We start from the raw sequence: 11,677 nt of genomic DNA on the forward strand, positions 1-11,677 counted from the left end.
AACCGAGTACCAATTTCAGCATGTACGGCAGAAGTCTCGAAATCATGGGGATGCAAACCACGATGTCTATCATACACTTGTAATCTTACAGGGCACTTGGGGGTAGCTTTTTTTCTAAATTCCATGTACTGCTCGTGCATCTGTTTGTACTACTCGTGTATACAATATCTGAACAAAAAACCTCTCTGAAGCGGCTGCACTTAATTTTCGTAATATGCTCCATTTGTTTTGGACACACGGTGAGTCGTTAATAGGGTTTTGGGTTTTTGCTCTTCCCACTCAAAACGCACTGGCGAGGTCGGGATCTCGAACCTAGGGTTTCCGCGCCACCACCGCCCACCGGCCATGGCGAGCGGCGGCGCCCCCGCATCGACCTCCGGCGCCGGGGGCGGCGCTGGCACCAAGACCGTGTCCGCCTCGCTGTGGTGGGACCCCTTCGTCGCCCTCTGCGACGACCTCGACCGCGCCGCCGCCTCCCCCTCCGCCGCCGTCTCCGACGCCCTCGTAAGCCCCCCGTACCCATTTCCCCCGTCCCCTTCCCCCCATCCTCCTCGCCCCGCAAACACTCGCGGTCGCGACTAACTCGCTGGCTCCCACCCGTGCTGCAGGCGGAGCGGATTAAGGGCCACCACGAGTGGCTCCGCGGGGCGGTCTCGATGTTCGGGAAGCCGAACGGCGCCTCGAGGGCCGCGCTCGACGCCGGCCAGGTCGCCGTCGGGGAGCACCGCCTGGCCGTCAAGCCCGACCTCAAGGAGGCCGCGCTCCGCGCGAGCAAGTCCCTCGACCTGGACGAGGTGCAGTCGTACATCCTGGTGAAACGGTCTTCAGAGAGCGCCCCAACGACCCGTGACGCTGACCCTCAGGAGCTCCTTCGGCGGGTGTCTCTGCAATACTACCTTGAGCGTCAGTGCCTGCTCAAGTGCATTCGGAGAATCTTTGTTCATGCCACATGCACAGATGATGATTCTGATTCATCCGACGCCATAAAGCAAGAGGCCTCGCTGTTAGGCAGTGACGAGATGGAGCGGAGATTGCTGTCCATCATTAAAGATTCCCTTGCGGCTGCATTTTCGGTGAAATCAGCAGCTGATTTGACGGTTTCTTGGCTGGAAGAAAGCTTGATTGAGATTAACCTGATCCTGGACATTCTGTTTCTTGCTATCTGTGATAACTTCTCAAGGTGCAATGGTGGGCTGTGGATAGCTCTGTGCTCGCTGTTTAGGGATATGCTCTCTGGCTCTTATGATGTTGGAAAATTTGCTGTGTCTGCTGAAGCAAAGAGATCATTTCATTATGCTAAAGCTCAGCTACTCCTTATTCTCATCGAGACTTTGGACCTCGAAAATCTCCTCCGAATGGTTCATGACGAAGTCTCTTTCAGTGGAGGGTATTCCCAGTATTCTGTTGCTGAAATTCTTGAGATGGATATTGAAGTATCAAGATTGCCTGAATTTGAAGTGGAATCAGGACCACTACTTCTTGCTTGGGCAGTTTTTCACTGCCTGCTCCTGTCTCTTCCAGGAAATAATGCCAACTTGGAAATTGATCATGCATCTTATGCCCAGCGGGCTTTTGAGCTTGCACCCTTCAATTATTTACTTGGAGTTCTTTGCTCAAGCATCTTCAGGGAGTCAGATGGTCCTGTTTCTGGTTTTCGTGCTGTACTGAGATCTTTCATTTCAGCTTTCATTGCTTCATATGAGATATCTTATCAGACAGAAGACAGTTCTCTTGGTGTGATACTGAATATTATATGCGAAGTTTATGGTGGAGAGGAATCACTATGTATGCAATTCTGGGACAAAGATAGTTGTGTTGATGGTCCAATCAGATCTGTTCTTCAAATGGTGGAGAAAGAGTATCCTTTCCAAATAACAGATCTGCTTCGCTTCTTATCAGCTGTTTCTTATGGGACATGGCCTGCTCAATGTGTATATAATTACCTGGAGAGGATGAATGGGCTAACAACACTGTATGCAACCCCTGGCAGTGTCCCTGATAGTCTGAACTACTGTGATCAAATTGAAATTCATCATCCAATCAGCATTCCTGGTATGGAAGGCATTACATTACCCCGTGGAACACGTGGTTACATTTTGAGAAGTCTTGAAGACAATGCTGCATTAGTCCGTTGGGAGTTCCCACATTCAGGCGTTTTCATTTTGCTCCTCACTTTAGCACAAGATCTATATTCATGCAATTATGTGGAAGCCTGCGATATAATGGACTTACTGTATCAGATGGTATCATCAAATCAGGATCTGTGCTCTGCTTTGCTGCATGCTGACAAGTCACTTGCTGTTCAAAAATCAAAGAGTTTGGGCCAAATTGGAGAATATATCAGGATTGATGTTGTTAAAATCCTTTGCTCATCAATTTTCAAATATGAGCAAGATGGTAATAATGCCAGCATAATGTCAAAAACCTTCAGCATGTTATCAGAATTTCTGAAGTGTGTTCCATACCGTGTGTTCGACGTGGCGTTAGAATGCGGCATCTTCAGCTCACGATTAAATGACCCCTCAAGTGATTGGCTACTTTCTGGTGCACTAGCTAGAATGCTTTTTGCCGCCTCTGAGGAAAATGGAGACTGTTCATCACTTACCACTTCATTGCTTGATTTTGCCATTCAGGTTTTGCGGAAAGGAGCCGCCGCTGATGACATGATATCACCGTTCATTGTTTTTTCAATTCAATACATCATGGTCAATCATATGAACTGGAAACACAAGAAGTATAGTCGCTGGAAGACAACCTTGAAGGTGTTTGAATTGGTGAAGAGCTGTATTCAAGTCAAACCATTCTTGTCAAAGCTTGGTGGCATCATTTGGCAAATGCTACTATATGATTCTTCTATTCACAGTGTTCTTTGGCATGCTGTGTGCACGTCCATGCAATTATTGGAATCGCGTGGCAGCTTCAGTAATGGTGTTGAAGATATTGAAGATATACAACTTGTTCTTTGCTGTGGACTTGATATTATATTTTTCATGCTGTCCAACTTACCAGAGGACTTGATGCCAGTTGCACCTTTTGTTACTTTGGTTTTGTCATCTTCATTGAAGCCCTTACCTTTCATCACAGCTACAATATTGTCTATGTCCTTTCAGAATTCTGCTTTACAAGTTAGTGCAGCTAGAGCATTATCAGTATTGTGCTTCACTGCCCACAGAGTCCAACCTCAACTCATGGAAAATGGTAGCTTTCTTGTTGATGGTTCAGAGATATGTAGATTGCAAGCAAGTATTTCCCAAATTCTTAACAAGGAAGATGATACTAATAATTGTTTGATCGTGGCTATATTCAGCCTTCTGACTTCTGTTGCTCGCTATCAGCCTGCTCTTTTTGTTTCACTGACAGAGGAGAATGCAATGATACAAGCTGATCATAGTAATTCTGCAAATTCTCAGACCAATGGTTCTTCTACCCTCAACAGTTCAAGAAGTAATTCGAGACTTGTTGAGCAAATGTTGGGATACATTGAAAATTCGACCGAGTTTATGAATAGTTCTCCTTCTCTGTTACTTAGCATCCTTGACCTACTCGAGGCATTATGGGAAAGTGGTGTGCAATTCATATGCATATTAGATAAGCTGCGAAGCTCTAGAACGTTCTGGGAGAGCTTGTCACGTTGTATTCGTGGCACCTTTGATCATTGCCCTGTTGACACTGTTGATGAGAAAGTTTCTTCGAGGTATAATTGCCAGGCTAAAATTTTCAAGATCATGTCACATGAGTTGTTCTTGAAAGGGAGATTACTTGTGGAAGCAAAAACTTCTAATCCTGTAGCAGATGGTACAACGGGGCAAAAAGAACCTTCTGCATCTTCTCCAAGCAACGCAGTTTGCAAATGGTTTGATAGTGCTCTCTTGGAAGATTTTATCAATCATTTGTCAAGCAACGGATACCAGAAGGAGCTTTTTCATCGTGCCAAGGTAGCTTCATGCGTTTGCATCATCCGTCTGATAACGAAGTTGTCCACTGGTGATACTGCCAGCTTGTCTTTGTCGGCAGTGAAGAAGATTCAGCTAATCTCTAGCAAATTATTACAACACCGTGCATTCATAGCTCTGCTATCACAGTATGCCCTGCATGGCTACAGTGGTGAGCAAGAACTTACCAGTTTGGTAATCAATGATCTTTACTATCATATACATGGAGAACTCGAGGGTCGTCAGATTACTCCTGGTCCCTTTCAGGAGCTCTTGTGTTTCCTTCTGGAGTTTAAGTTTTTTGAATGCAATGCTACAGAGCAACCACATAGCGCCTTCCCAGCAGTCAGTGGCAATGTTTTGTTTGATGTTGCACACACTCGTGATGATCTTGGAGTTAAACTTTGGAATCATTCAGATTGGAAACCCTGCAAAGAAGTAGCTGAAAAAATGCTGGATATTATGCATAAAGCAAATCTGATGAAGCGTCATGCTGATGCAAAGCTTTGTACATTAAGGTCCTTCATAACATTTCTATCTGTCTACACTGGAACAAGTTCCAGTAATGAACTCACCTTACCTGATGGAGGGATTTCTGCAACAGCTATGGAATCAGCAATTAGATGTGCATGCAAATATTTGCAGTCAACTGTTGATTCTCTATTTCCTGAAGTTGATACGAATGAGGTTTTGTTTCCCCTATTGTCTGGGCAAGTGGACTTACTGCTTACACTTACCAGGTTCTTATTTCACCAAGCTAAGCAAACCAAGAGCTATGTTCATCTCTATCCAGTTATTGTACTTCTTATGAGAACCTCAGGTGCCAGCACATCATTTTTAGTTGATCTCGTGCCATCAAGTCCTGCTCTTAAGAAACCAGTGAAGTCCCTCCTTGTTCTGATTCTGTCTTTATTTGAATTCATTTATGGTAAGGATGACATGAAAGATGGATCAGGTGATGCTAATCTGTTTGGTGAATCATCCATTATAAGTATGAGGTTGTTACCTGTACTCTGCAAATTGGCTGAGAATAGGGAATATTCTGATCTTGCTGTTGGATCAATGGACTTACTATTGAAGGGCTTTATACCCCCCAATGTATGGTTGCCAATTCTACAAAAGCATTTCCGTCTCCAGGCTATACTGCATAAATGTCAGAATGGTGCAATATTGTCTACTCAAGTAATTTTGAATTTCCTCTTGACCTTGGGGCGGACAAAGGAAGGTGCTAAAATGCTTCAGTCTGCAAATATTTTTGCTTTCTTGAAGGTACTTCTAAGTAAGTTATCTCTGGATGACTCCTGTTTCAGAAATTCTTTGAGCAGCCAAGCGAAGGATGTGCATATGTGGAGTTTGGCTCTTGCTATAGTCGCCTCTCTCAACCATTGTATGGATGATGATGTTTCTCGTAGCAGTGTTGCGAACGGGACTGTCAGCTTCCTTGCAGGACAAGTTCCGCTGATGTCCTCTTATCTATCTGCGCAAAGTGTTAATACACATCAGAACAAGAAAAGGGCGGTGTTGCAACAGTCGCAGACATCACTTTCAGCTCTGAGTTTAACTGAGAATATCCTCTCACTTCTATGTGTTTTAGCAAAATATCATTTTCCACGGGACACTGGTATGATGCAAGTAGATTCAGAATTAAGAGAGATTATTATCCACCTGCTTGCTTTTATTAGCAGAGGAAGTGCAAGGACTGGCGATTCACCAAACTGGAACCCATCATTTTGTTGTCCTCCTATTGCTAAGGAAGAAGTGGTGCTTCATGAAGATCCACCACTCATCAGGAGCAAACATGGATGGTTCAGATTTGCTGCAAGCAGTTCTCTTTCCACTGCAGCTATTTCTGCTCCTTCCAATGCAGCATTATCTCTGGTGATCAGAGACAAAAATAGTGGAGATTCTGGTTCTGTGAAACAGACTCGTTTTACCGAGATGGTAGCTGTGCAGATTTACAGAATAGCTTTCCTTATTATGAAATTCCTGTGCAGTCAAGCCAAAGAGGCAGTAAAAAGGGCAGGAGAATTAGAATTTGTTGATCTTGCACATTTTCCTGAACTTCCCATGCCAGATATTCTTCATGGTCTGCAGGTAACTATTGATATTGCTCTAGGCCCTTACTGTTCGAATTAAAACTATTGTGTATATTTGTTGCATGCATGTTTTTGTTAGCGTATAGTTGTATAAGATACATCTAGACCCTGAAGGAAAAAAAAGCTGTATAAGATATACATCTAAACTTGGTATCATGAAATCTGGTGATAACCTTATTCCACTATTCTAGCTTAGCCCTTTAAGTCTTTCTAAGTTGCTATGTGTGGTGCCTCATGTCAGTAAATTTCATTGCAAATTCACGAAACCTTCCTCAGTGCCAAGGCTTAGAAAGATTTGTAGAAGTTGCAGGGAATGATTAATGGGGTATACTTCATTTATAAACAAGTAGCTAATGCATTTCATATAGCTTGGTGCAGTATTGACTTGACTTCAATCTTATTAATTTGAGGTGTAGACATTATAATTTTGGGGAATGGAAGAGTCAAAGTTAATTTGAGAACTAATTGTTGCTCTAGTCTTAGCTTCCAATGGCATCGAATAAGGTGTTATTAAAACCACTAACCAGTTCAGTTAAACAAATTTAGTGCTGAGTGATAAAGCAAACTTTAAACGACAAGGTATTGCTCTGGAGTATGGGAAAACTAGGAAGTAATGCATTTTTGGTAATAATTATAGAATCCACTACTTGGAACTCAATCCCAAAGGTGCAATCCTGCCAGACATCTCTGGGTCTGATGACAAACATTGATGGATGGAACATCATCACTGCTTAAAATCTAGCTCAGATACGAGTGGTATAAAATTCTACGTGCCATGATCAAATATACACAAGGAATGTGAAAACCTTTTCTTTTTGCGTGAGTGCACCTTTTCCTGATCACAGTTTCCGTTACTCTTTCCAGGATCAAGTGGTTTCTATCGTTACCGAAGTACTGGGGGCAAATGGATCGAGCGCCCTCAGCGGGGAGACCGATAGGGTATGCCGTCTTCTGTTGGTGACCCTCGAGGCATCACTCTACATGGAACTGTGCGTGTCCCAGTCATGCGGCATCAGGCCAGTGCTGGGCCGGTTTGAAGATTTCTCCAAGGGAATTAAGGCGATGCTTCACGGTAACGCTTCTTGTACTATTTTAAGATGTGGTTTCCAGCAGCAACCATCCTTAGTGGCCCACTTAATTTATTTATTCAACAGTGCTTATGCAGTTCGTCTCATCTTCTCTCTTGTTTTCTTGGTTGGCAGCTTTGGAGAAACATTCCAGTTTGAAACCATTGGTCAGGTCACTTGCTCAGATTACGACACTCCTGTATCCTGGGCTTGCTCAAAGCAACTTCCTCACCATGTAATCAGTGTGTAGATTGTATCTCTGTGGCTGGTAAAGTCTTTTGCTATGGTTCATATAGTGGCAACAGGTTCAGTAAAATCGACCCGTTTACAGTGGAGACGGTCGCCCTGAGTTTAATCTGCTGCTATGGTTCATAAATGAAATCGTTTAGTCAGCTAACATGTCACGTACCGTTCATGCATGTATATTTATGTATGCTTGCATGCATGTACTCTATCAAGGGTTTCCACCCTTCTGAACATGGTCCAACCTCGCGCACATAAATAGGGCAAGATTCTGATATTTGGGAACATATCTTGTATCAAATCTGGCACGACTTTTCCTTTGAAACGCATTCGATCTGATTCTGATATTTGGAGGGCACATGGCATCTGTATCTTCTTGTATACCACGTCGCCCAGGGAAGCAGCAGCTGAGTGCTACTCCCTCCGTCCGCACTAGTGTCAAAAACGCTCTTATATTATGGGACGGAGGGAGTACATGTTAATCTCCACGCTTCTGAGCTTTGTCGTGTAACCTATATTGGGCAGCTGCTGCTTGAAGAATTCCACAAATACATCTTTGAATCCCCTGACCAAATCATTCTCTATATCTTAGGGTGATCAGGGATGGTGCCATCAGTGATGGTCATGTCACTCTGGCAAGCGAGAGAAACCAGTGTTACCAACTTAGGAAAGAACAAGCGATAATATGGTGAGCGCGTATTATTATTCGCGCTTGCTATGGTCTGAATTTACTGTTTCCAAGCTTGCATTCAGACCTGTTGTTAGAAGACACTCCGTCTGGTCTCAAAACCATTCACCTATGTGTAGTTTTGGTTGTGGTAATTATTGCCCATGTGTTTATCATTTTTTACACAATGGCCACACGAACTAAGATAACTGAGTAAGTGTCATCCAACTGTTGGGGTAAATTATATAAATCAGATAAGAGCAACTCTACTACTCTAGCAGCCTCTTTTAAAAGGGTTGTAACACCTAAAAACTGCCAATCTAGGGGAAAACACCACTAGCAAATTCTGTGTAGCACTCCAAAAATACCCACACTTATCTCCATATTTGGGGACTACTAAGAGCAAGTATAATAGCAAGCTTATAACCCTCTCACATGGTACTTTTACCTATGTGAAGAAAAGAGACATGAAAAAGTAAGAGAAGTGAGCTCTCGTGAAACAGTTTGCCTCTACACGTGCTCCTAGAAAAATACAATAAATATATGAAGAAAGAGAAAGAAAAAAGTGTTAAAAAACACTAATCTTATAGACAACCCTATAGTCAACCTTATTATACGAGTGATTATAAGTGATAGCTTTACATGACATGGTAACTTGCTATACTATTAGCCATGCTCTAACTCTTGCCCTAAAACTTTCATCTCTCACAGGAAGGATGTTTCCCAACCCCCACTAGTCAAAGCCGACGCGACATCACACCTCCCCCCACCCATGCCGCCTCCTTCACCTCTCATTTGTGCTGGCTCGGTCGTCCCGCGCCTTTGCTCCTCCCCATTGCCATTGCCGGGACTAATCATTTTTTATAAGTATATATATATATATATATATATATATATATATATATATATATATATATATATATAGTAAATATAGTATCACATGGTAATATATGAGATATGTGGGTGGTAGTTACCCCACATATCTCATATACTACCATGTGATACTATATTTACTATTTTATTATTTTAAATATGTTCATGTATTATATCTAAGATATTTCAAAGCAAGTTACATGAGAAAATTGCATATGAACCCATAGTTTTTGTTATATTTGTGAAATACGTACATATTTGTACGTAAAAAAGAGCATACTCAAAACATGGTATATACTACCTAAAAATTAGTATATATACTACCTAATCATTGTTATATACTACATACTACACGTACATACTCTCGGTTTTGACAAATACTATATACAACATACAAAACGAAAGTGGTGGTAACTATCATTGCTTGTAGGAAACATTTGTATGCGTAGTATGTACTCTCTCCGTAAACTAATATAAGAGCGTTTAGATCACTAAAATAGTATATTTGTTTACAGAGGGAGTAGTATATAACAATATTTAGATAGTATATATACTACTTTTTAGGTAGTATGTACCATATTTTGAATATACTTTTTTTACGTACAAATATATACGTATTTCGTGAATATAACAAAACTATGAGCTCATATGATTTTTTTCCATGAAACTTGCTTTGAAATATTTTAAATATATTATATGAACATATTTAGAATGATAAAGTAATATATATAATACTTCATGATAGTATATGAAACATGTGGGGTAACTACCGCCGGGTGGTAGGATGGATTTTCCCTATATATATATTATATATATATATATATATATATATATATAAAGTTTTAGTCCCCGTGAAACAATGTGTGTGGATTATGGGATTATGGACTGATGAAATGGATATGATTTAAGAAAGAAGAAACAAATGGACCCTGCACTATTAAAAGGGAATCAATAGGGTCAGTAAAAGATTTAGTCAAGCTCATGATTTCCTTGCAAATATTCCACCATCCATTTACCTAGATAGACAAATATGCCACTCCTAATATTCACCAAAATACCCCTTGCCATATATGCCACAACTTACATTTTATCATGCCAAGTCATCTCACATATTCTGCCCCTGGCCGGATGTCCGAGCCAACGTCCATGCTCCGGATGTGGGGACCCTTGCCAGAAAATCCTGCAATGCGTCCAGTAGCATTCTAGCAATTTCCCCAGATGTCTGGCCTCCTGTCGAACGTTCGGGACCGTCTATTCAAAGTACCAACAAATACCGGATGTCTGGCATTCCATCGGATGCCCGACCCATCCTTCCTATGCCGGATGTCTGGCCTGGCGTTGTCACATACGGAAGAACGACTAGTTTTGGGCCACTCTACATATACCCCTCTACCACTCCGGTAGAGTGTTGACCACTTCACTTCAAATCGCCCCCAAGAACACAAGTGCCCCCTCTCTATCCCTCTTTCACCAAATCTTAGACCCCGAAGAGATTTGTGAGAGTTCTTGAGAGATTTTCTACCAAGTCTAGATCTACCCCCCCCCCCCCCCCCCCCCTCTTGACCAAAGGAATTCATGATTTGAGCAAGTCTTGAACTTTTCCCCATTGATATTGTTTCTCTTGGAGGTTGGAGACCCCTAGGTGATGGGAGTGCACCGGTGAGGAATCGGTTGTTGTGATTCTCCCCGAAAACTTTGTGAAGGTTTGGAGGCTGCCTCAGTGTCTACCATTAGTGGTTGAGAATCACATTCGTTGTGATAACTCAAGGAGAATAGGGTGAGCCTTTGTGGTGTTGGCGTGCCTTAGTGGTAACACTCATCCCTCCAACAGTGACTAGCTTCCTTCCAAGGAAGTGAACATGGGACACATCCTAGTACGGAATATCCCTAACCCTAACTCCTTGTGGTTAATTGTGCTTCGTCTTACTTGTTATGTCATATTGTGGTTGCTTACCTTGATACTAGTTGTTTGATTAGCTAACACTAGAATCACTTTTGCAATTGTTAGGCTCACTTTCATATTCTGAAAATTGCCTAAAATTTCTAAGTAATAATTAAAATTTATAATCGTACCTATTCACCCCCTCTCATCTAGGTCCATCTCGACCCTTTCAATATCACAACACAGACAATGAAATAATCAACAAGTATAACAACATATATACAACAACTCATACAACAAGGATGTTCCGACCTAGATATACAACAGAAGCGAATAAACCTTAGATAGGTAAGAATCCAAATTGCCTAATTAAGAAGGCTCAGAGTAAAGAATATGACGTCCATAACCTTGCCCAAACCACTGCTGTCGATGTAGTAAACTTCAGGTGTTTACTCCCCTGTCTACGCACAGACGGTTGCAGCCTCCCCTGTCGGGAAGGACTTGGCGGGCATGGATTTATCCCAAGGCACTAAAGGCTTGGTAGATAAAACCATGAAGAAGACCTCCAGGCAGGCCATCGAGAAGTACTAACAAAGTACTGAAGATCAAGATCCATGTTGCCGGCGAGCACCAAGCTAGCAAGCTCAAGGCCGGCAAACATGGGACCAGCAAGCTCCCTCCACCGGTCCACCTCGACAGCCTATCAGGATCTTGCCAATAGGTGGCGGGCGCGCAGGAAGGTGAAGCTTGTCGGGCACGTGTCAGTTCGCCACCTGAAGATCGACTTCATTGACACCTGTCCAGAAGGCGTGTCGCGATAATAAAAGGTAGATGGGCCGACGGTACAGGTGAAGCGGTACTCCCTTGCCGGTATTCACCTCAGCTTGACACCTAACAATGCATTTAATACTTTTGTC

The 11,677-nt window shown here is 42.5% G+C and overlaps 1 protein-coding gene across 1 annotated transcript; it reads left to right on the forward strand.

Annotated features, from left to right (window-relative positions):
• The first annotated feature begins 235 nt into the window (after positions 1 to 235).
• Positions 236 to 7,625, forward strand: LOC109753358 (uncharacterized). The gene is made up of 4 exons (XM_020312262.4): positions 236 to 504; positions 609 to 6,026; positions 6,893 to 7,100; positions 7,231 to 7,625. The coding sequence occupies exons 1-4, from the start codon at positions 346 to 348 to the stop codon at positions 7,332 to 7,334; spliced, it is 5,889 nt and encodes a 1,962-aa protein (XP_020167851.3). The 5' UTR covers positions 236 to 345; the 3' UTR covers positions 7,335 to 7,625.
• The last annotated feature ends 4,052 nt before the right edge of the window (positions 7,626 to 11,677 follow it).

Source organism: Aegilops tauschii, chromosome 7 (genome assembly GCF_002575655.3).
Source record: "Aegilops tauschii subsp. strangulata cultivar AL8/78 chromosome 7, Aet v6.0, whole genome shotgun sequence".
In the NCBI taxonomy this organism is placed as follows: domain Eukaryota; kingdom Viridiplantae; phylum Streptophyta; class Magnoliopsida; order Poales; family Poaceae; genus Aegilops; species Aegilops tauschii.